At 39.1% G+C, this 27,107-nt stretch overlaps 1 protein-coding gene across 1 annotated transcript; it reads right to left on the bottom strand.

The window, feature by feature from the left end:
- Nucleotides 1–1,815: 1,815 nt before the first annotated feature.
- Nucleotides 1,816–26,987, bottom strand: LOC118779709 (complement C1q-like protein 4). The gene is made up of 2 exons (XM_036531914.1): nucleotides 26,424–26,987; nucleotides 1,816–1,995 (listed from the first exon to the last, which is right to left on the bottom strand). Exons 1-2 carry the CDS (start codon nucleotides 26,964–26,966, stop codon nucleotides 1,816–1,818), a joined length of 723 nt encoding a protein of 240 aa, XP_036387807.1. The 5' UTR covers nucleotides 26,967–26,987.
- Between the last annotated feature and the right edge of the window lie 120 nt (nucleotides 26,988–27,107).

The raw sequence follows: 27,107 nt of genomic DNA, 5'->3' as shown, positions 1-27,107 counted from the left end.
TACTATTCAGTTTATTGTAGCAGTGTATAATATAATTGAATGCAATTTACACCTGTGTTTACCAGTCCAATCTTCAGTATGAAAGATGCAGTGCTTCTGGCAATATGTATACTACTTGTTGAATTAATATTTGAATTAACTAAATAAAATAAATTCATTTAATTTAGAAAAATAAAATATATAGGTAGGAGCAAAAATCACAAATACTAGATGTTATCAACAAGGACTGGGAAATGCTTTAACAGACCATAACCACAATGTGTAGAGCATGAGACCATTTGAAATTCTGCATTTAGAATGGAAAGAAATAGTTCACACACACGCGCATACATTCATGTATACATGTTAAGGATAGCAACAAAAATCTGAGACTGTTGTACAGACATAACAAATAAATACATAAGGAATATGGATACTATATATAATAGTAGTATATTTCTGTGTCTTTTCTAAGAATAGCAATAATACTAATGACTCAAATAAAACCCTATTAAGATATCCTTTGCCAGACAGATACTTGCCCTCTATAAAGAAGACAGGCCCTCTATAAAGAAGACAGGTTATATGTAAACATTAAGGAGTGTTGTGATCTGTATAACAGCTCTATGCTGAAATGGATATATTGGAGGTCATTAATGCTGTACAATGATGCTCCCTTCATTTGGCCTGGGCTTAAAGGATCCACTAGTAAATAATCTTGATTAATATCATTTCAGTCAAAGATCTATTTTCAACCCCACTGCTCAGAACTCTACTGTCAAACGATAGTATCTACCGAGCATTTGATTCTCGTGTTTAAAAAAATACACATTGGACATGGTTTATGGTGTAAGGTATATCATCAATTCAGATCAATATATTCATGAATGTTCTTGTGCAGTGTCTGTGGAAATATTGGAAATCCATACTAGAGGAGAGAGGTTGTAGCAAGCCAGTCTTCAACTGCAACCCCTTGTACGACTACACACTTATGCCATTTTTCCAATCCCACACATACAACTGAAGCATTCAGCTCTGGTGGAACAAGAGGGGAAACTTTACCTAAAAACCACGTTTCTGTGGTACCTGCGTGCATGTACTGTATATGCAATCCACCTCATGATACATTTTTAAAGATTTTAGCTGCAAAAACACATCTATTCCCATAGATTTTGTTCTGTATAAACATCCATATTTAACAACTCTGTATATTTAAACAAATAGGTAAACACAATTCTAAAGAACTGCACTATATGTGTATCAATGCACAGTATTTCAGCAACAATTCTCAATGACACTTCAAAGAGGAATGTCAGACATCCAAGGTCACAACCAGAGAATTTGTCTCGCGCTGCTCGAATGCAACTTGTCTGGTTTGGAATATACTGCATTAGGATGGACCTCAGAGAAACAGGCTAACACAAAAAGATCTGTTAGTTTTTGTGGTATAACACATGTGCGTGTATAACAAAGAGTATCTCAACAAACCTACACACATCAATGCATATAACACTTTCTGAGAATGTATGCTTGCATGTGTAGCTATGTAAATATTCATATATACACATACACAAGAGATGTCAGTAACTGCATTTATGAGGTTAATTGTTTGGTCACTATCTAACAAGCCATGCTTGTAAATAACTCCTTAAGTAAAACTCAGCTGAAATACAGATGTGGCCCTCTTTGTTCTTGGTGAGAACCTAGGTAACTAGAACAACCCACAATTTCTCCTTTCAGTTTTCTCACTTTGATGTTTTTTTATTTCTTTTTTTGCAGTGGGGGGTGCCTGCAGGTGCCAGAGTCTCCACTGCCTGTGTGATGGGGTAGGGCCCATCAGTCTGGGTATATGAGGAAGCCAGAGAAGGTGCTGTATTTGTTGGTATTGCCCCCATGGACTTTACCCCCATCCAACTGCACACACACCTCATCCCCCACATCCAAGTGTAGGATCACACTGTTGGAGGCATAGTCATAATTCTGATCAGCGTCCTGAGCGATGGCACTGGCCCGCACCTGGGAAAAGGAGAAAAAGGAGTGTTAGAGAGAGAATGAGAGAGATCGGCTACACCATTAAGGAGAAACATCTTATGTATGCAAGCGATGATTTTCTGTGCTCATTACTGTGACTGCATACGCGCACATCCTGAAAGAAAGGTCTGCGTATGTTTCCACCAGTCATGCAGGTCCAAAAGAGATATGATACTTCTGTTGCTTTTTATGTAAACTGTATGTTTGAATAAATGTCAATATTTCAAAGGAAGATGAAAGATGGTGAGACTAAATACTAAAACCCTTGATGCAACTTCCCATAGACCGTCTGTGATGGCATATAACTGATATTAACAGTATATTAATGGCAGTTAAAATGAAGGTGGGTCATGGTCAATGTAATTATTTTGTCATGTATATGAAGCTGATATTTATTCAAATTGTGAATTTGTTGTGAAGATGTAATCAGAAAAATAAATGTAATGTAAAGGAGACATCCCCATTGTGCTTTTTAGTAAATTCCCACTTAACACTTTGTCTCTCAGTCCACCCCCCTCTCTTACGCCATCTATCTCCATAAAAGTGACAATTTGTCTCATGAATCATCAATCATGTCGTGAATTGGGTAGCCAGATTAAACGAGATTATGGTCATTTAAATGTTAATTGCTGGGGTGGGAGGGGAAATAGGGCACGGGAAGGTTTATGACTTATTTGTGTGACATTTCACTACTTGGCTAGCAGCAACTAAGACTGCTGCCCGTGCCCCTTCAGCCTCTCTGTCTGCCCTGATTTCATACAGTAAATTATGGCTGCCATAGCGGCCCCTGTCTTTATGTCTCCACGTGTCATGATGAAAGGTCAACCAGCTGAAGACACGGCCACACATCTCTTGACTCTCTAAGTCAATTCCAGCAAAACTCTCGCTCACTGTTACCCACTCAGCCGATCCTCTAATGACATGTAGGCTAATTAACGGCAAGCACCTGTTTTCATCACTTTTTCATTAAATATATTTCCTTTTTGGGGTATATCACCTCATCAGTAAGGATGCACATACATATTATTGTCTCACATTTCCTTGAGACAAAAGCTAATTTACTGTTTTAAGGATAAACCCCTTGCCAGTATAAAATGAAGATCCAAGAGAGAAGCATTGTGGACAATCTGATTTTATGTGAAGAGATTCAGTCACAAAAATTTCACTATCTTATAAAGGATCTTAAAAGTTAAAATCTGTTAAATGAAACAGAACATTAATGTCAGTTATTCCCCTTCGGTCTGCATTTTCTGCTTTCAAACATTTTAATATTCTAAATCCCCACATGAAATTGGGAAAACACTTGCTCCACTCTCACACTCGTCCTCTCTCTCCTTTGTCATCCACACATGCTTAATTATTTCCTCTTCCAGCTGTGGGGCCAGGGCTTAATGTCATCTGTATTGAAGACTGCGTGTCTGACAGGCCCTGCACTGTGTAAATGGATGAGTTGAGCACCAACCTGGCGACCCCAGCCTCAATTGAGAACACAACCCCACTCTCCTTTATTGATTATCTGGGAGGCTCTGTGCTTTTCATGTTTCTAACCTGTTGGAAGAGGAGCATGAGGCTTGGTGGGATTGTGTACGTGCCTACATCTGTGTGTGTGTGTGTGTGTGTGTGTGTGTGTGTGAGTTTGGGGGCAGGGATGCGAAAACATCTTTCTGAAGTATCGACCTGTTGCATATATTCCACAGAGAAAGTGATTTACATAATATCAAGTGGAGTGGTTCTGCTTGAGTGAGAGGGCTGTCACATTTACATGCTGTGTACGAATTGCATTCTATTGACCCATAACTTTAGATCCGTATTTGCTTATTTATACAGTACATCATATTGGTCTTACACATGCACCTACACAAACACAGCTTTTCAAAAAGGGATACCACGGACACACATCTTGAGCTCCATTTCACTTTTCTAAAGGTTAGAATTTTCTGTTTAACAATTAGTTAGCATTGTTTTAATCTCCAAATCCTACTCCTGCCTGTGCTGCTACAATTAATAATGGCACTGCTGCTTCTGTTGCTGCTACTACCAACAATACAATTACTAGTAACAATGGCATTGATTTTAACATAGATAAAAACCTTTTCCAGTTTCTCAAAACATAAAACTATCCACTACTGTACTGAAAACTATTAGTGCATGCAAAGAAATCACACATTGAGATTTTTGTCTCATTAATGAATGTGAATAACTCCCCTTTTGACTGTCCCTTTATAAAGGTGTTGACCAGTCTGAGCACACCTGATCATGGCCATTTGATGGGATGCAGCAGCACTATAAAATACTCTGTATTTATAAGGTATATATAAATACTGCATCGACCACACCTGCCAGACAGGGTAATGTCAGCGAATAATGTAGCGAAGGCTTGTAACAGGGCATTTCAACCTTGTTATGAAACCCGGGCTTTTTGGTAATGTGGTGAAGTGGCTCACTTGCGGAAAGGGAGTTTCCAGCTTCAGTGATTAAGCTCATCGCTTGCCCCTGACATCCCTTCCCTTACTGCAATACGTACTTCCTTGCTACTGTATACTCCACAGAATTCACTGACCTTCTGTTAAGTTACCCTGTATGCTTATTGACAACATTACCCTAAAATTAATAGCAAAATAATTGGTAATTAATAATTAATAATTGGTAAAACTACATTTTGTGGTGTTCTCATGTTAGCATTATTTTGAACAGCCAGCAACAGGAAAACATACTTGATAGAGCACTCTGTAGTCACCTAATGCAACAAAGAAGCTGGAGGACTTTGGCTAAAAAAAAGTAATCCTATACTGAAAGATATTAAATTCTATAACTGTATAGAACTGTATAAAATTTTGCATTTTGCAAACTGTAACCTGTAAAATGCATTGTAGAGGATTTTAAGTAGAGGATTTTCGTTTGTTTCTGTTTCATAGATAAAAAAAAATCTATCACTGCACTGGCTGCCAGAAATCCAAGATATTGCAATATGCATACTGCATAAAATCGACAAGACACTTACTTCTAAAAACAGACAGGCAGACAGGCACACGACAGGTCTGCCACCTCATTCACTGTTGTTGTCGGGGGCACTCAATCAATGTCACTGGCCTCAGACGCATCTTTCGCTCCCCCGTGGTAGGATGCGAACGCCATGAACATGAGCTGCAACAAAACTAACGTCTAAAAATAATTGCATAGCTCTATTTTTTTCCGCCTCAATATATACATTTGGTGTTTCTGCAAATCTTTAACATTAGAATGAAGCCGATTTTCATATACACTCCGTACATTTACTTCTGTACCAAACTTGCATTCCGCACATTTATCAGACTGCATATCTGTCTCTGCTGCTGCCTTCCTTCCACGTCCCATGTTCCCCTCCAGTCTGGACCGATCTATCCATCTTACTCCAAATGAGATGCAGGTCACGAATGTGTCTCCGCCATGAAGCGTGTCGGGGAGCCGCGGTTAAGCGTGTCCCTGTCCAGTCTAAATCGGATTGATTAACGGTGCGAGGTGGCCGGTCTCTTGGGACTTAGTTTCCCAACTCCCGCTTCAACAACAGGCTTCAGTAATTGCTAACCACACGGCTATAGCTGTAACCCTAATACCTCCTATTTCTACAACACTATACAACAGCAATAAATGGGAGCAACAATGTTGTGGTGTAACAGACGGACCAAATAATGGAGCAAAGAAAATAAAGACCAAGCCTAACACAGCAACCATGGTGTACCTAATAAAACTGTACTACCTTTTTCTTTTCATTAAAATATAAACGTGCTTTGTTAAGAAAAAAAGGAAAGAAAGAAAGAAAGAAAGAAAGAAAAAAAAAAAACACGGTATATAGTTGCTGTGGCGGAATGGGCTTTTATTTCCTTTTCAGTAAACCTAATTTGACGAAAAGGGAGCGGAAACCGTCCAGACACTTAAACTATAAATATGAGTGGAAACCAATAGCCATTTTTTTCTGGCAAAACATAGTGATTGATTGAAACCAGTGTATGAAATGAGCTAGCCAAAATAAGATTGTGCCGAATTAGATGTGAACATGCACGCCTACAATTTAAGATATTCAGGAATGACCTGAGGTAAGGACTCAACGCTAAGGTTTCAGTGGAGCGAGGAGAAAATATACAAAACGAAATATTCAGAGTTCCAGGAGATTGCTGTGGTACACTGTAAACTGTGTGAACAGACATGTTATATAAAATTTTTGGATACTTTGAATAATCTATACTATAAGATTTGTTTAACAACTTTTTGGTCACTGCATAATTCCATTTGTATTTATAGTTTTGATATCTTTACTATTATTCTAAAATGTGGAAAACAGTAAAAATGAAGAATAAAAGTTGTGTCTTAACAATTGACTCATACTCTCCTCTCCCTCTCTCTGATGGTTTCATCAAACAAAAATGGAAGATTGTTGGGGGATTATCAAACAAAATGAAAGCAAATGATAATCTGGCTACAGCTGCATGCAGTAGGTCTGCAGTAGGTGTGGGAAATTGCTCTTTTAACAGCCAAAACATCTGGGCTCGGTACCAGGATAAAATACAGAGGGATGCAATTGCAATCCACAGTAGTGCACAAAAAGTTATAAATACTATGTAGACTTTGGGATATAAGGAGACAACTGGGTGCACTAAGGTCTGTCTGGGGGTGCAATGCACCCCTAAGCACCCCTGTAGCGCTGGGCCTGAAAACATCCACAGGAGCCAATCCAGTTTTAGGAGTGCTGAATGCTCTGTCTGTACATCTCACTGCACAGATTTCAAATTTCCGTATTTGACATAATTTACACCCATGGGCAGTCTTGGCGCTAGGAGAAAATACAGAGGGGTGTAATTGCAATCCACAGGGCTGCACAAAAATGTGGACATCGGGATATAAGGAGACAACTGGGGGTGCAATGAGGTCTATCTGGGAGCGCAATGCACCCCTAAGCACCCCCTGCCCATGGGTATCTGTTAAAATAGGAAGTATGAATCAGTATACTCTGAAAAAAGTTATTTCACCCTGAAAAACCTCACCTCCCTTCCAAGACTGGTAGCTGATGCATATTCTTACAGAGTACACTCACTGATCCTCATTGTAGAAACCACCCACAAGGAACTTGCAACTATAATTAGAGCTGTTGTTTCAAATAAAGTTTGGCAGATATTTCTGAGACATGATCCATTTTTAATGTGTAATTTGTTAAAAATGTCAATATCAAATATTTGACTTAAAACAGGAAAAGAAACTATAGCATATTTGGTCTGGTTGTGGGTTTTGCTCAGTTTAGTCTAGCATTAGACTTCAGGGTATATGCTTAATCCAACAAAAGCAATTAAAAAAGGGGAAATTTGTACACACATACACATCATCATATGAACTACAACACCTTTACTGAACATTTTGAATTCCTCATGGTAGATTTCAGTGAGTACGTCTTCAGGAATTTTATGCAGGCAACTGTAACTCTAGAATTCCACACAGAGACTGGTTGATGCACCTGGACACTGGTGGCTGTGAAATGCCAACAATATCCCCCGACACCCTCTGTATTGACCCCACGGACCAGACCAAAAGTGCACAGGTTATTTTCAGCATAACTAGGATTGCTGAGGGTCAATATATGCGGCTTTCCAAGTCCCTGGAGAAAAGCCAGCATAAATGATAAACCGCCACTCTGTCCAACTGAAAGTGCTGGACATACTCTGGATATATCCCAAAAGGCACTTTTGCTCTCTTGCCCTAAGCACTTCCCCTTAAAATAGTGCAAAGTAACATGGTCGAGGGTATCCAAATGGGGAGTAGGAAATTTCACTTTTTTTTGTCTGACTGTTCATATTCATTTTTGAAAGTGGTCCACATATAATATCCACATGAATGGACCTCTGTCCAGAAATGTCTTGCATGCACATATAAACAACAATAAAAGACATCACATCTGTCTTGTCATGCAGAATTATAATGAGGAGGACAACCTGCGTATTTTTTGTTGTTCATACTGTTCTGAAAATATCCAAACTGGGTTACATATGAGGCAAAAAAATTAGAATTGGGCTACTTTTAGCTGCAGTCTGTACATGACCAAAGTGTACAGTCATGTAGGATATACTTTACATTAGTTGGATGTCCCAGAATTTTTTTTGACCTGATATCCCAGGTCAAGAAAGAGATTACACTGAGCAAAGTGATTCCAGGCTATTTTAATAAGAACTGAAAAGGAATTCTGACAAGGAACTTTGCAGCTAGATTTCAAGGCTCCAATTAATCTGAATCACCATGATATTTATATAGTTATCAAATGGCATTTGTCAAGAGTTAGAGAAACAAAATGTTTTATACCAATCATTAGCCTTTTTGCACCAAAGCCAGATTTATAAGTGAAAGCATTTGACTAAAACATATTAGCTAGCACACTAACTTCAGTTATAAAAAGTGTAAGGTTTAAATTGCTATATTGTACAAACTGGAAAATTAATGGGGCTTATTTGTATCAAACATTACTTCTTGCAGATTGATTTAATATTTATTGATCTATCGTGTGGTATTCACTGCAACAGTAAGAGTTACAGCCAAGGATGATGCAACTTGCATTCTACCAGCATCAAGGGCAGACGCTGGCCAAGGGAGGAATGTCACACTTGGGTGCGGTGCTTTCCATTAGTCAAAGATAATGTGTCAAAACAAAGCTACTCCTGAAACTTTACTATAATAGTTATGTACCTTTTCATATCAGACACTATCAACAACAATATCTAAAAGCATCAAGAAGACACTCACCTGTGCATTAAAATCACATTAAAATAAAACATGCTAGCTTGAATAGTAGGTTATGAGCATTTAGGTAATTGAAATCAACTAGATGCAATCTTCTGAATAAAAACTGAGCATGTTCAGTTTTTATTCTTTAGCAAAATATTGTGTTAATTTTAGTTGCCACTGAACTACATTATGTTACATTTTTACGTAGAACATGTTCTTATACAGAGTAAATTACATTTTACCTTAAAATTCTACATTGATACCATTTATACAGTTGGACATTTACTGAGGCCATTGCGTACCATTTCATTAGGTTGCCATTAGATACTAGTAAGCACCTTCCCCAGGGGTAGAACAGCAGAAACCCATCTGCGAATTGAACCAGAATCCTACCAATGCACCCCACTGCTGCTCTTACCACTCCACCCCATTGCTGCTCCTACTAATAAACCCCATTGCTATTCCCACCACTACCCCCCCAGTGCTGCTCCTACTAATAAACCCCACTGTTATACCTACCACTACCCCCCAGTACTGCTCCTAAATAGATGGGAATGGAAATAAAGTTGTCGATACTTACTGAGCTGTTTTGCTGTTTGGCTGCTTGGCTTTGCCATAAATATGTGTCAGTCAACTAATTCATTGAATTTATTAATGTTAGGAAAAGGTCATTACTGCTAACTGTCCAGATACATGTATTTTTTAGTCAGAGTGTTGATAATATATAACATCTGTGCAATATTATGATTTGGGCATAAACTGTTGTGTGATCAGTTTGGTAGAAGATAAGCAATTTCTTATCTTCTACCAAATTTCTCTTCATACCAGTTTTTTGTCACACAATAGTTTTGGGTGCTTTAGACCCCAGTGGCAGTTGACTTTGTCCCACTATTAGTATAAGAGAAATGCTGTAAAAATAGTGAAAAAGTGTAAATATACACCCCCATACAAACTGATTCTAATGAGAAACATCCAACAATAACAAACTGAATGCAATTAATCCCAGGTACTTTCTGAGGAAGGAAACTGAAATATTCATGCCAGTGTTTATTGTCCCAACAGTTATTTTCACATGTTAATTACAGTTGATTAGACAGACAAGTCAGAGTTATGGCTATTTTAGGGATAACAGTCAGGTCAAACTATTTGTGTTTTAGTAAATATCAATGGAAAAAAAGCATTTTCAGATCAAACTTATTTTGTTTATTTTTACAATTCAGATTGTCACAAAGTGCTTTACAAGTAACATAGTGGATTTCCCAGAGGGAATTAAAATACTAAGAAACCAGAATTTTAAATGAAAAACATTTTCTTTGGGAAAGAGGGGAGACTCGCAAATCTGCACTATTGTCAACACAGAGGAAGACCGACATTGACACGGGAGTGAGTTTCTGTCCAAAACACTGTGCCGACTTGACCCTGCTGGAGAGGACATTTAGGCCTACAGGCCCTGTGGTTGACTGTACCTCAGCTTTCCATCACAGGAATTATTAAATAGGAGTGGGGGGAGGAGCAGGAATTTATACAGTATGGACAGAGATGTGCAGCAAGAGACAGACAAGAGGCAGAGGGGAAAACAAGGAGGTGGGGGCTGCAGAATAACAAACTGATCAAGCGAGGCTTTTGTGAGACCGGGATGATGGCAGGGAGTATGTAGCTTCTTGTTTAAAAGGTGACCTGCTCCGCTGGTAATAAAACTGACAGAATTCATTCACTTTGATATACAGACCTCTTGGAGTGGAGACAATTGAAAAGTAGCTCTTAAACTTACCTATGGGACTCTGAGGGTACTGAGGGGGGGAGGAGGTGAAGAGAGGAACGCTGGAAATTGCACATTTGTAAAATCGCTTTTCTTTCTCGAAGAGGATGTGTAGTACTGCAGCGACTGTCCCTTTGCCATGAGATGTCATGCTAACATACTGTCTCTATATACTCCAGAGAAAAAGAACAGCAGAACCTTCATTGAAATTCCCTAATAAGCCCTGCAGTTTGAATGGTGGCAGCCTGACAGTTACATGGTCTTACCAAACTTCAGTTATACATTGGTACAAAGACTGTGGTTCAAAATGGAGTATGTTTAATCCACAACAATTAATTGCTTTCCCTGAAGATATAAACATATATATATATATATATATATATTTATTAGTAGTATTCACTAGGCTATTTGTGTATATAAATACAGATAAAAACAGTGCTGCACATTAGCCTATATATCTCTTTCAACAGACTAAATCATTGGATTGACTCTTCAATCTGTGCAGTCAAATATTCTTCAAAATATACATCTGTTTTTCAGGACTTTAAGTAAGTATTTAATTGTTCTCCATAAAGGCTAATTGCACTGCAATTGCATGGCATCCAAAGCTCCTCTCATAGCAGACATATATTATCATGGAGGATGGTCTTTATCAGCTGACATTTTTAACACTCCTGTGTGAAAGAAAATGACCTTTTGGTGATCTATTAAAAGAGCATATGACGTGTGAATAAAAAAAGAAAAAAGTGAAAGACAAAAGAAGTAACGGGGGTGGTTTTCTAGTAGACTGCACCGAATAACAGATACCCTTAGTTAATAGAAGAACATACAGAGGAGTGCCACATCAGAAGGGGGTTGGGGTGGCAATTGAACTGTACAGCATGCCAGTCAATAGAAACAGGACAATCCTGCTGCTGAAAACAACAAAGAGAATTTCACCACTGATGTATCCAATTTAACAAAGCATGTACTCATTACAATACATTTATATCTTAAATTATGCACCTTTCACATAAAAAGCAGCATGTAAATACATTACTGGGATACTGTCAGATGTCAACTAAGGCCTTTACAAATGTTCAGTCTCATATTTTGGTACCTCATAATGTTTATTCATCAAGGGAGCCCCTACACCCTCCCTTCACTCTAAGGTGGACTGTCATTAAAAGGAGACATAATGTTTTATGTACAGAAATATATATGTTACATTTTATTTTTATCTCTTTTTATTTATTCATATATATATATATATATATATATATATATATATATATATATACACTCATGTTGCAAGTGTTGCCTGATGTGGTATGCAGACGATGAGGAGCAGTTATTAATTCAGGCTAACAGACAGCAGCTCACAGCCTTTACTAACACCTCTGCTCAAATGCTCGGTAATTAGTACCTTCTAATCCTGATGGGAGATGTATTTTGCCTGCTACATGAGAAGTGAACATTACTGCAAGTGTCATTGAATCAATTGCTTCTGAAAATGAGCTGTGAGCTGATTTAATTAAGACAGTGTTGGCTCTGATTCATACTGAGGAGACTAAAGAACCTTTTCTTCATGATTTTTCCTCCTACCTAAGAGCCAATGTAAAACAAAATATTACAGACTAAATGATGGAGTGATTTTTGTCTTCATAACTACTAAAAGTAAAGCTACATGGGCATTAAAAAGCACATTGGGCTGCTCACTGAAGATCAGCAGCTTACCTTACAGTTATGCTCTTGGAAAAGGGAGTTTCAAAAGGATTCTTTTTTGAAAGAAGGGTCCCCCGAGTATTCCTTGTAAGAAATAAGTTCCATCAAGAACCCTTTTCATTTGAAGCACCTTTTTTGTTAGAGTCATTCAAGCATTCTACATATGGCAAAAGCAGTTCTGCATACAACTCTTTTTGTATTACTAAACCTTTTCTCTTGTAAGTTGTTTGTTGACTTTGTTGTTTTAAATAGGGCTTTGTTGCAAAAAGGTTTTTAAATTTCAGGCATTATTCAGTAATCTGAGAACATTTTTAAAACATAGGTGTGAGGATGAGATCCTCACCCTCAAAGACTCAAAGGTTTTCCTGGGCTTTATGCTGCATATGTGAATATTTGTACATGCGTCCAGGATAAATTCATTTTCATTTCATTCTACAATAGTTTATATCCTTTCCATCATTTCATCCCAAGCAATATAGCTAATTATCTAGCCATGTCATCCTATTGAACAGGCACTAAGAAGTTAATTGGTTAGTCTTACCCTCCAGTATAATTGAATTATGTACGAGTGTTTAAGGGTGTGGAAGCATGGTGAGTAAGAAGTATTTGTATGTTTTGGTGCTTACTTTTTGATGTTTTAGAATACATAATATATTACACGTAGCTGGCATCTTTATTCAGAGCAACTGAGAGTACTGTGCATATGTACATGTGTATATGTGATCTCTGGAGGTATTAATCCCCTAACCTCGGTGATACTCTAGTACTGTGTTCCTACCTGAGCCTGAGATGCACAGAAGTGCAAATTTAAGTATTTGTTTTGACCATTATACCTTGACTCTCTGGAGGAGGGAGTGGTGAGACAAGAAAGGATCCCCTAAGTAGACATTAATACATTATTTGTACCCCCTTTTCTTCCAATCACTAATTGACATTTACCCTAGCATTGTAGATCTCCTTATTGCACAACATATACATCAACTGGAGTGGGTGAAGGCAAATGCTAGCCTTCTCCAAAATTAGTAAAGCCAGCTGCTGTTTCTTTTTACTCTACAGGCTGTGACTATTCCCAAGCAACCTAACTCACTTGGAAGAAAGAGCTATTTGACTTATTTCAGCCACAGTGCTATAGGTGCCCCATTAATAAAAGAGAAAGAGAGCAACCCAGCACATGGCCAACTGCAGGATGCATCACACCAGGTGAGTGCACCAAAATACCTGACCAGGTAAAAAGTGGCACATCTCCCCATGCCCTTGAGTAAAATCATAATTTGCAAAAGTGTTAACCCAAATTAAGGTCTGTGTAGTCCAATGATGAGAAGTTTATTATATTAATAACCATAATGTTTTTAACAATATAGCGAACAAAAACATTGGAGAAATTGTACTGTTACGAATTTGTGAGACAAATTCACATTCCAAATGACACTAACAATTTGATAGTACAACATCAAGAGATGTTTCGTATATAATATGGATACAATAAGGGAAAAAAACTGACAATGATTTCATTCTATTACTCAGGATTTGATCCTAGCCTTATACTAAAGTGCACCACTACCTGTAGCAGTACACATTGAGCTATCTTTACCAGCTTGGCTGGGTCTTGAGATATCTAAGCCAAATTTTATGAAAACCAGGCAGTGGTATATTGTATTGGATCCCTATCTGCTTTGAACCTTTTATAGCTATGATGAAATGGAGGATTTGCTTTTTAGGCTCTCCAACAATCATTTTATGCCTGTATCATAGGTTTTTCAAATTATAGCAGAAATTTGTTTTCAAAAGGCAATCCTTCTGTTCAACATGAGATATGTACGTAGACCTAATGCTGTTCTTTAATTTGGGATGGAGAATTATGCCAGAGAGCAGGGAGACAGAGAAGAGGGATCAGAAAGTTTTAGTTCATGTGACAATCAAAGTCATAACTCCTACCACGGGTGGAGGTACACAGATGCAGAGGCATGGGTTTTAACTGCTACAACAATCCACCCCAACACACAACATTTGTAACAGCAACATTCAGGTCAGCAAACTTCCTCATCCACCCAGCAGGTGTGGCATACCAACAGTGATTACTGCTGTGTCACTGCATTCCGATTATCTACCACAAATTTGTTCACTCTACCTCATGCATTCCGAAGCATTGGATCAGGACAAGCCTGAAGGTAGAAAGTTTCCACCATATTCCATACAACAGGCCAATGGTTTTAAATCTATGAGGGATGGAGAAGGGGAGAAGGGGAGAAGTAAAGGGTCAGGTGTTCCAGTTCATCACCTGTGAAGACTGATAGTAGAAGCTAAATTGAAAACCCAAGGAAGATAAAACAAACATCAGAGAAACAAGGCAAGCTAAATCAAACATCATAAAGTCATACTTCAACAAGCTGATGGCACTTCTCAAATTCAGGAGAGGCTTAGAAGAGGCGCAATGAGACGAGGGCAGATATGGAATTGTTGATGTTTCTTGGATATGTAAGGCCTATCTTGAGCTGCTAAGGAGTTTTTCTATAAGATGAACTGATTATTTAATGCTATTAATTTTTTGTTGTATCTTTTTTGTAGAAATGTGTTCTTCAATGAGTTGGTGAGGCAAACAGGTGTGCCTTGATAGAGGGTTTAGGTCAGTGTTTCTCATTCCTACTCCTGGAGGCCCACTGTCCTGCATATCTTCCATCGTCCTTGCTCCAAACACACCTGATTGAAATTAGCATGATTAACATGCTCTCATCAGGTGTGCTCAGCTAATCAAAAGTGCCACTGATGAGTTCAGTCTGGTAGGTAGAGCAGACAAAGATGGAAAACGTGCAGAGCAGAGAGCCCCCAGGAGCAAGATTGTGAATCAGTGGTTTAGGTGATCATACAGAAGCCTTTTCTGGTGAGAGGGTTTAAGGTACTATCTGTGTCACTGCTGTCCTATTAAAAACAATGCATTCAAGAGACACCTCAAGCACCATGAGTTACATCATCAAAGTAAAGCCAGTTTTCTTGTAAAATGTGGCCATAATGGATGATCCAGGCAAATTAGCAAAATCTCCTCTCTCAGAAAACACCTAAGCTGGAAGTACCACAAAATGTCAGGCTTGTTTTTCATGGCTCGAGTGGAATGGTATCAATCACATCAACCACTTGATTTCTTTTGGTTTTGATGCCTTTCAGTCTATGTCTATGCCAAAAGAAATAGAAACGGTAACAGTGCAATAAAATGTAATAAAATTGTAATTTAAAGACAAGTAATCAAAGCATCAGGGCCAAAAATAAGACCAGATGAGGTCTTTCTTACATTTTGATTTAAAAGTGTCAATATACTTCATAACTCCCATAACTCTAGTGGAAAACAGAAAACCATAGCTATGGTGCTGCAACACTAAAAGAACTCTCACCCATAGAGGACAGCTTTACTATGGGGACAGAAATATGTAAAATAAATAAATAAATAAATAAATAAGTCTAGCAGTGCATGATCTGAGAGCTTAAGATGGTGTGTTTGGCTGCAACAGATCACTGACATAGTCAAAGGCAAGGCCATTAAGAGCTTTAAAAGCAGTTTAAAAGAAGCTTGTGCTATATGCAGTACTTCACAATGAGCCAGTGGAGTTGACACAGGGTTGGGGTGATGTGCTCGTGTTGGTCTGAATCAATACCCTTGCTAAGGAGTTCTGGATGTAATGTAGCCTGTTGATTGTTTTGGAAGGGAGACCAATTAAGAGGGTGTTACAGCAGTGGAAACAAGAGAAGACAAAAGCATGCACAAGCCTCCCAGCATCACTGAGTGAGAGTGTAGGCCTGAGCCGTGCAGTGCTTCTGAGGTGGAAATAGGCAGTTTTAGTTGCTGTGTGCTTTGAATGCTAATGGGGTCAAAAACAACACCCAGATTTCTCACATTGGCAGAGGCCCATGCGGTGGAACCATCAATGTCAAGACTTGAAATGGGGGAATTTTAGGGAACAGAGCTATGGGACAGTCACAATTCAGTGTCCCTATTCAGATTTATAAAATGTGAGCTCATCCATTCCTTAATGTCATGCAAGCACGCTAATAGAGAGGGAGGAGGAAGGGCTGAGGTGGACTTCTGAAAAGAATTTGTGTGAAATCCGCATCACAATAAAAACAAAGGCCATGTTTGGAATGATTTCTCTGTAGGGCAATTTACAGGACCACATCTCCTGCAAAATCCCCCAAAGGAATGCAAGTGTTTTCCTCTGGGCTTGTAGAAGGTCAGCAGGGTGCAATAGTTATCTGGATACCTCAGTTACCATGCAACACCCACCAAACGTTACTATTAAGCAACTCAACCGGGGGTAGCAGCAGTCCAACCCTTGCCGCTAATCTCTGGCCAGCAGGTCACGCTAAGGGCAGCTGCATCCTGCACTCTGGACTCTGTCTGCTGCCAGGCAACCTACAGCACAGCCACACTCTGTTCATCTCTTGTCAAAAGTATTGAATACAGTTATTCTTATGTGCAACATAACCATATTTGGTGTCATTTGAAAGCTAATGATGTATGTAGCAGGGAGGTATGGGTTCATAATAAAGATTGCAACATGTGGCACAAAAGCCAACAGTGAGGAATGCACTTATCTTTGCATTCCTCACTCACTAGCACCCCTTCGTACCCCCCTGATTACTGCAAGATTTGCAGTATTTATAATTGCTGAATCGTGACTACACCGTTGTTTCAGAGCTTATCATGTTTGGTCACAGCACCAAAGTCCAGATACCACATGTAATGTTCAGGTATATAGGGGGGAAACTGGCATAGCTCGGGGAGACATGTTAACACCACCTCCTGCGCACTTTTGCGTGCGTATAACCTATTCATTATTCTTTGCCCCTCCATTGTACTCTGCTTTTTCCATCACATTGCCAACTGTTCATTATTTTGAGTGATCATACATTGTAACAAATAAATTCATTTATTGTAACTCAATGCTCATTGTCCATCTTACTCGCTGCAGCTGATCACTGTACAGTGGGATAACTGCTATTTACGTGCTTATAGAATCATTATGCTATTGGTATACTCCGTAGTCCCTCGCCTATACAACTAGTGCCATTTAGGTCAAGCTCAGGCTACAGACATGTATGCATCTCTATGAGAGACTGCAACCCGTACAGAGCAACACTATGTAAGACCTGAGGGTACAGTCCCTTGGTTGCATATATAAGCATTCTGTCTTAGCAATTAGCAGAGAGGCATTCAAGTGATTCAGTTACTAAATTAAAATGTGTTAACAATCACAGAATTTGGAGTCAGATGTATTAAAAACAGTTATATTTAATGAATTTTGTTCCTGAACCGCCAAAGGTAAGACAGCACGTCATCCTTCGCCATCCACCTCCAAGGAGAATGATTACACAACATTAGACTATGGACATTGCAAAGCTATTACTCATTAACGATGCTTTACGTATCCAACAGAAAACTTTCCCTGGATAACTGAAGCATCATAGTTGACTTTTAATGACTGTAAAAAGGTATTGCATGCCATTTAGTGGCACTGTCTGCCACAGACATCATACGATGTTGGCAAGCTCTTGTCTGAGGTTCTTTTCTTCTCCACGGTTACACCTGAAATGCTGCTGGCTTAGCTTTCTCCCCATTGTTTTCTTTGTTGAGCCAGTGTGAGTTCCCGGTAATTGTCGGAAAATGACATAGCTAGTCTCTAAACTGAGCCATAGGGCTCAGCCTTTTTGGAATTTTTACTGTCTGAGAAGCTCAGGGTCAGAAACCCACTGAAACAAGGTGAAAGTCTAAATGTGGAAAGGAACAAGATTCTTGTAATTTACACTCATTTACAGACAGTGGAACCTGGTGTCTCAGGAAGCCTCATTTACACGTCTGCAGGATGCTCTGTCCACAACAAACCGTTTGCTCCATGCATTGTAACCGTCACCACTATTCTTGTGTTGGGAGAGTGATACAGTTTATCAGCCTCTGTTACTTTAATGCAGGGGTCTCCAACCTTTTTTCAACTGAGAGCTACTTTGAAAAAATGAAAGTGGCGGAGAGCTACTCATGTCATATTACTAACACTTATTCACATAACGTATTAAAACACTTACATTAACCAGCTGAATTAAGATACTTTTTCTATATACATGTATCAAATGTCAATATCCAAAGCTCACATTTTGGATCAAAAGTATCTTAAATTCATATCAATAGCATGTCAAATGTATGTTCTGTATCAATATGTTTAAAATTTCAATGTGTCAAGCTCATCGTAGTGAAGGACAAAAGTAATCACCCCATCCGGCCTCGGACCCGAGTCTAAACGGTACCAAACTGCAGCTTTGACCGTGATGCCAAAAAGCCAGGCTCAACCACAGTGACAGCACTCTGTCACACACATAACATATAAAAACATCTTAAATTCACATCAAAGTCATAGAAAACATTGCTATGTGCTTATGATGTGGGAAGTCAGACAAATTTGGTGATCATTGGCCGCTACTTTGGAACATTAAGCCACATTAAGCCTTTTCCTTATAATGGGCGTCAATGGAGAGGAAAACGCTTAATGTAAGATAACGTCCATACTCATTTCGGTGTTGATTTTTTGACAGGTGAAAGTGTTTATGACAAGACACAGAAAGAAATTTGGTGATCATTGATCGCTGTTTTGGAACATTAAGCCACGTTAAGCCTTTTCATGTTAAGAGCTTTAGAATGTCCCCGAAGTGGCGCTGAACGTTGCATCTTTTACCAACTGAAACGCTGGTACCGCAGATGAAGCACACACACACACTTGTCCTTCACATTCGTGGAAAAAGAAAAACTCGCGTTCCCATTCCTCATGGAAATAGCATGTTTTTTTTTGGCCTGGCCACGTTCTTTGTTCATCATAAATCTGGCTATTTTACAAGCTAAAGTGGCTTGCTAACACCACCGAACTCCTTGCTTTAGCTCAGTAGCTACCTCAGTATCTAGCGTACAGGGTAACTGACGTGACGACGTGTTGGCAAACTTGACAGTAGCCTAACTTATTTGATTGACTGCTGATATCATTTTGTGTTGGAGGGGGGTGGGACATCTGTGTATTTGATTGGATTGAAATGGGACGAGGTTTCCAGGGTGCGTTTATTTGTTGTCTGATTTTTTTGTGCATAATCTTTGAACCTTTTGGCGAGCTACTCAAAAACAGGCAGCGAGCTACCAGTATCTCAGGGGCGGCATGTTGGAGACCCCAGCTTTAATGGGTATTTGTCTTGTGGTACCCAAAGTATTCCATGATCATCATTTACTCTCTAAAGTAAACCACACTTGTTTGAAACTCTGTCTGAACTTGTGAGGAATTATGCATTGCCTAATACCACAGTCCAATCAATTAAACAACATTTTTATCTCAAATCATGCAGCTTCTCCCACAAATAACAGGTTACTCTTAGTGTGCGCAAATTCTAAAATGAAATGGATACCACAATAGACTGCTTTCACCTGACACTAGGGTAGGAGTGCAGTGATTACACATAGGACACAGTGGGAAATCAGCAATGATAATAAAGCTTTCTAATATCTCACTAGCTGGGGAAGCAAATGCAAGTGTGGACATTTTAATAAGGCACCAGATACCACTGCAGCCAGCAGACCAGGAAAGGCTATTTACAGAGGCCACTGTCTCCTGAAGACAGACACAGATTTTATCTCACAGATATATTTTTGATGATCGCAAAACATTCTCGACTCATTATCTGGTAGAATGTGGAATAGTTCAATGCAGAAACATGTCCACTGCCAGGTCTATATGTTAATGCTGGAACAAATGTCATGTAACCTAGCCAGGTCATATAATGAAGCACACAATACTGTGGAAAAATAAAGGATCATTATAGGGCCAGAAGCTTCCTTTATCCATGCTATCTGGTGCTGAATTTGTGCGAGATTTTTGAAAGAAAATTGCACTGGTTTGTCATCTTGTTGAGCTTCACCGTGTCAAAGACAGGCGCCACATTTCGATGTGATGCACTTTCACTGGACATTGCATTAAATGGTGCACTAAATGATGGCATGTTAACATGATAATGTTAAAAATATAAAGTATTATAGATCTATTCCATCCATAATTCAGTAATACTGTGAACTGATAAATTCCCATAGTAGTTCAGAATCAGAATCAGAATAGATTTTGTTGTCATTGCACGGTGTGGGTGCAACGAAATTGTGGGTGGTCTGCAACAGCAGCGCACTGAGGAACATTTATGTTAATTATGAAGAACTGAGTTATCCTCAAAGTAATATAGTAAATGATTATGATGAAAAAAATCCTGTTTTTAAATCTGTACATCATCAAAACTCAAGCAACATCAGTTTAATTCCTCGGTTCTTGAAGAGTTGGTGTGAGAGAATAGCAATAATTGCTAATAAAACAAGACAGCTGGGTAATCATCTTATTCATCTCCCAGCTTTGTATATTAATTATATTAAACTATATCTACTGAAAAGAACCAAAAGTATACATTTGAAAACATAATGAACAATATGAATCAATATTTAAGGTTCAGTGGTGTTCATTTAGGGTATGTCTAACATGATCATCATGGGTCATCATGGGTGCACTCATCCTGGTGTTTGAAAAAAATATCTTACAAACTCTGCTATGCCAAACCTTGCTGTTGATCTATTAGCAATTGTTACCTGAAAACACAACATTGATTTGTCACCAAAATTTAATATATATAGAGGAACTTCAAATATCGTTGTATTCATGTGATCTAGAGCAGTTTTAGGGGGAGTCACTTGGGTGCCTGTCTGCTTCTGTTGAACTGTCTGTCAGCTGAAAGGTCACTAAAACACAGCCCCTTCCATCTAATCCAGGTACAGCTGCCAAAATGGTTACATTCACACTCTTTCCAGATCTACCATCATGTAGTGATGTTAGATCCATTCCAGCAGAGACTTGAATTTGAACTGAGTTGCTTTAAATTTGGAAATGAGCAAAATGAAAGCTGCAAAATGGAACATGCTTATTAAATCAACTCTCTCTCTCTCTCTCTCTCTCTCTCTCTCTCTCTCTCTTATCTATCTTATTGTTTCATCATAGGATGTGGCTAGCTAGGTAGCTAACATTATCACATCACAGATTCCAAGTATATGTGTTCTGCTACTTTTCCTGGGTACCCCAATGTCACTTGCACCTTCTGAATCTGAGTATTCACATTTTGAATTTGAATTTACGAAGGTGAATGCATTGAGAGGTTGAACACAATTGAGAAGTTGAATATAGCTTACGTTACCTCAATTTCAAACATAAAATCCAATGTAAAGTTGTGACATTCAATCATGAAATTCAGTTTCTGCCATTAAATTGTTCTACTTAAGATGCTGAAATTCAGATTTAATCATGTGATTTAACTAAAACAAATTCAAACCAATTCAATTCAAATTCACTTTTTAAATGACATGAATCTAACTCCATACAGGTCCCATTCCTGCTCCTACAGGTATGTATCACTTAACATGTCCCCTAGGACACTTGATGAAGGCACTGATGAAGGTTTTGTGGATTTTAGCCCTACCCTGAAGTGTAATTTTAAATTTGACCTTTATATCTTGTTGTGTATCAGCAGTTACATGTTGTGTTTGAGTGAGGATAATTGGTTTTGTGAGCACCTACATGCAGAATGTGAATTTCTACCTAAATTGCGTTCTGTGCTGGTTTCAGGAGCCATGTAGGACTGCTGAAAGTCATTGAAAAAGTAATTAGTCAATAATGTAACGAGAGACAGCTGTTTACTGTCGAGCCACAATAAAAAGCAACAAGAGACATTGAAAACAGATATAAAGACAAAAGAAGCTTGCAGCAGGCTGAAAAAAACATCCAGACAATAAGAAAAAGATTTGCAATTTTTGCACTGTGGCAAGAGCATCTGGGATTATTTGGTCTGTCCAGAGACACCTAAAAACAAACAGCACAAACAAAACAGCAGGTGAGCTTGATAGACACTTGAGAGGCAGCACATACTACGACTCCCACATTTCAAATCTTGCATGTGGCCTTAGCCTAACTTCATTGATGCCGCAGTAGCCTGTTAGCACAGTGCCAGATTGACTGTTGCGGTTGCGATTTTCAAAAATTGTAACACACGTACCAGCCTAAACCGTTCTCATCTGTCCTTATTTGTCTTGATCTCATTCAGCCTCTCATTTCAGCCTCTGTGTAGCGCCATCTCTCACGCCACTGTCTTCTCTCTGCTATTAAGCAATCCATCTTGCTCCTCCTCCTTTGATCTCTCCGTCAGCCCACTCGACTGTTTCTGCCATCCCTTTTCTGTCATTTTTTCCCTTGCCATGTCTCCATGTTCTTACCCTGTCAGCTATCCGCTGCTGAACTGTATCCACACATCTGCCTGTGCCACCCGTCCAGCCTATGTCTCCACTGTTGAGGTGTACAAACTGCATAGTTGGCTGACATTACAAGTGGGATAACTGGACTGGAGTAGTCAAGTGGAATGACGTTATGAGTAGAATTTGAGTATGAGTATGTTCAGAGTCAACGCAGAGGCCTGCTTGTAGGAAGTCTGCTAGGGAGACCATAGTTTCCCAGAAGCACTGAGACATACCTGCTGTAAGACTCCGATATGACAACTACACACAAAGTTCTCACATCTTACTGTTAAAGGACCATAGTTAATTTTTAAAAAAAAAAATTTTAATACCAGGATTATTTACTGTAGCCTACTGAGAACTGTCATGCCTTAAATAATCATCCCCTTTATTCACGTGAATGTGAATGTTTTGAATGTTTTATTGACTATTTTGCCAAATCCACATTACAATTGGGCCTATGCCACAATAGCAGTTTACACATATCACAGGACCCAACAATAACATTTCTAATTACAGCATTAATTCAATTTTAACAGGTTTTCTTTTACTGTCACACAGGGGCCACACCTGATACTGTAAAGGGCCCTAGGGTCACAGGTAGGAAACCCCTGTTACATACACGTAGGTCAACTACCTTACTTACAAAGGCACTGAGCTTCAAAAAGAGCATCAAATTACAAGATATATGATCTGAAATTGATCATTTTAGTTTGTTCAAAATAGTTACACTAGTCTGTGTTGAACACAGAGGGAGTCTAGACTATGGAACCTTCCCATCTACATTACTCACTGTAGGAAACATGCAGCATTGGAAACGATAGCCTGTCACTTTAGTTTTTGCAGAGGGCAGTCTGGAACTCCTGTGGGAAAAGCCTCAGATCTAGTACCACAACCCGACCAACAGCTAACACATTTTGTAAACACTCCATGTTGACATTGATATTCCTTCAGGCACACTGCAGTGTCTTTGCTGTTTATCAGTTTGTCTCAAGAGCAATACTGTTTCCGTCAATGCAGTTTTTAATTGATCCAGTGCATTGACTACATTCCAGGGCATTGTTTATTTCTCTATGGGTCTACCTTTGAATCTCTCCATATTAGGATTGTAAAACTAGACCACACAATGGCTTTGGAAAGACCTGAAATGGGTTAAATAATTTAGTTCACTGAAAAGATAATTAATGGGGAATCAGTGGACAAGCAAAGAGGAGGTGGGGTGGAGTAGGGGGGGGGGGGCCCAGGTGTAAAATAGGGAATCTCATCTAGGGGTTATGAATGATTTAACAGAGGGAGAAGACTGGAATGACAATATGTAACTATGCAATAGATCCAGACCACAATAAAAATGCTTAATTTTCTTTTCTCTCTTTTACTTACTGGTAACTATATACACACCCAGTTAAATACACAAGCCACTGATTCACCAATCTACTCTAAGCAGTGTATCATAACCCTAACAAAATGGACAGGAGAAGTTAATTGATTTTTGCTGGTCTGTCACTTCACAAATAAGCTATGGTCTAGGTCTACCAGACTCATGTGCTTTGAAAAAAAAAAAACATTTGGTTTTTGAAGCCTCTTTCATATTTTATATGTACATTATACTTCTCATATACTTCTCAATTACTATGAGGTCATTACATTTTACTTATGGATTATTATTATGTCATTACATTTTACGTTTTAATTACAACTGAGTCATTAAATTTTACTTTGCTAAATTTACTTTTATTGAATTAGGTCCTTTAAGATGTATAAAAAGATATTTTATTCAAAAGAAAATATTAATATTAACTATATTTGCTTGTAAGATTTAGAAAAGGGGTATGGAGAAGATTAATGTACAGATGTTGCAGTATTCTGGATATGTGAATGCACTCGCTCTCCTTGAGACAATGCAACACATTTCTTTACAAGATAGTTAATTGTAAAGTTTTTAATTCCCCTTTTCCTACCAGTGTGGGCTTTAACCCTCCTCCTTCTGGGGTTTCCCTCTACACCCTCCCCCTCTTTTTATTAATTAGCATCCAGGGAGTGAAAGCCTACATGGACGTTTTGTGTGCTGTGTCTGTTTCACTTAATTTCACATTCTTATTTCCATATGCAAATTACCATGTCCATATGATATGAAAGTGAAAATCCCATCTGTTCGGATGTATGTTTACAGCGTAGTATATGGAGTATCTTGTACATATATATTTAAAAATAAAATTTTGTTTTCAGTATTTTTTATATATATATATATATATATATATATATATATATATATATTTATATATAAATATAATAGTATTATAAATAGTATTATTTTCATACTATAATATAATAGTATAATTTATACAAATTATACTATTATATTTATAGTACAATTTGTGATGTGACCTCATGTGGTTTCTCATCATTAAGCTGTGGTTTACTTGGTCACAGGAATGAAGTGGAAGATTTCAAGATTTTTTTAAATGTGTATATTATCAGGAGGAATTTCCAAGAGAATCATTATGCTTTGTGAAATGAACTTTGCTGTAGAAATAACTTTCCCACACTACTGTGATCTTTAAAATCAATGATAAACCACCACTTAACAGCCACGATGAATTCCCAAACCAAGTCATATAGTACCAGATGGAAACTTTCATTTTGGGGTTCTTATTTATTTATTATAAAATGAGAGAAGATGCTCTCAGAGGATGCCAGCCCAGCTGCTCTATTTTGCTTCATTCCACAGTGTGATTCAGTACCATTACATTCCTGGGCACTTAGCTGTCACTGCATGCATTGTCCTTTGAAAATCAAAAGGACTAAGCTGTCCTACTTCAGGGTAGAATGCTCACTACTAGGACAGACTAAGACAGAATGCTATCATTTACAGTATATACACAGTAATAATGATAATATGTACTGGTACTGGCAATGCATCCCCTCCTCCTTAGACATTTCCTCCCTACCACTCCCCTAATTCAACTGGCTGGTGCCTGCCGGAGGAAGATAGGCTCCCCCTTTGAGCGGGATTCTGGCCAAGGTTCATTCCTTTTAGCTAAATAGATTTTTCTTACCACTATCACAACAGGCTTGTTCTTGGGGATTCAGGCCTGGGATCTCTGCAAAGCAGCTTTGTGACAAATTATCGTTGTAAAAAACACTATACAAAAATTATTTAATTGAACTGAATTAATTTCTTACTTCCTCTCCTCCCTGCTTCATTATTTCCCATTTTAGCTCTTCCTTTACTATTCACCTCCTGACTACTACGGCCATTTTCTCTTTCATGCTTCATTTTACCCTTTCTTTCCTTCTCTAGATGTAGTTAAAAAAATGATTTTCTCAGTATGCTCTAGATTTTAGTTTTATTTCAAAGGCCGAGCGTTTGACGACTGTGGACTTTACAAATTACACAAGACCACAAGGCACTGTTCTCCCTCCCACTGTGGGGAGAGAGATGACTATCTTGTACAATGATCTCATCAGACATACTTTGGGCTGGCTCACGTGATGGTCCCCTTACCTGTCACATGTTCACTATGGACTCTTCACCGTGCATACACACATATTTTCCAGTCAACACGTTGTTTATTATGTTTGTAGTTACTTTAAAGAAGTAAAAGGCACAGGAAGAAATGGGTGGGTACATAATATGATAAAATTACTTATTGAGAGAGACAGCAAGAAACACATGCTGTACTTACACCACGCATACCAACAGCTTAAAAACATAGGGAGACGAGGAAGTCACAAACATGCAGATGGAGAGCAGGGAAGACGCACAGTGATACCCAAAGCGTGGAGTGCTAAGACTGAGACAGAGGCCCAAAAGACATTATAATACAAGGCAAGCCATGTGGACAATGGGACACACAAATGGATTTATCATCTTGGTCTGACCTGTCCATTCTTCTTCAGGTCCGCCCACATGCTGGTTCCATCCCCTCCCTTCATGAGCACGTGGTAGGTAAAGTAATAGATGCCAGGCAGGGGGCAGGTGAACTTGCCAGTGCTGGGCTCATAGTAGTTGCCCACATTGGTCACCACATCGTCAAATTTGAGCACCTCGCTGCCCTCGTGCTGCTTGCGAAGACCTGCATAGAAAGCGATCTTTGGGCTGTAGAAGGAGGGCACGTAGCCTCCAGGCCCAGGGCCGGGGGGTCCTGGAGGACCAGGCTTGCCTGGCTCTCCTGGGGGTCCGCGGGGACCTGGAGGCCCGGGGATACCTGGTGTCCCGCGAATTCCCGACTTCCCTCTTCGCGCCGTGAAATCTGGAGGTGGCGGGGAAACGGCGGCCAGCTCGTGGCCGCTTTGAGGCGGGGTGAAAGGGTCACAAACCATCCTGCAACTGCCCAGCATTTCGTAATGCGTCCCACCTCCAGAACCGCCTCCTTTCGTGCTGTGTACCAGTAGCGGAATGGCCACCAGCAGCACCAGCACCATGGCCACGCCCACAGCTGCTGCTATGACACGCTTCCTGCGGCTGAGCCTGGCAGCGGCCAGCGTGAGGAAGTCCTCCTCCCCTTTGGCTGTAATAGTGCCAGCCAGCTTGGACCGTAGGGAAACGGCACACCAGGGATATAC

This window comes from Megalops cyprinoides, chromosome 6, assembly GCF_013368585.1.
Source record: "Megalops cyprinoides isolate fMegCyp1 chromosome 6, fMegCyp1.pri, whole genome shotgun sequence".
NCBI lineage: Eukaryota > Metazoa > Chordata > Actinopteri > Elopiformes > Megalopidae > Megalops > Megalops cyprinoides.
Note: the sequence above shows the minus strand (reverse complement) of the source record. Positions and strands in the feature narration are given on the sequence as shown.

Coding starts and splice junctions, on each gene's coding strand:
- LOC118779709 (XM_036531914.1), bottom strand. CDS start 26,966: ATGGTGCTGGTGCTGCTGGTGGCCATTCCGCTACTGGTACACAGCACG. Junction 1,996..26,423: donor ACCTGAAGAAGAATGGACAG/GTCAGACCAAGA, acceptor TCCTTTTCCCAG/GTGCGGGCCAGTGCCATCGC.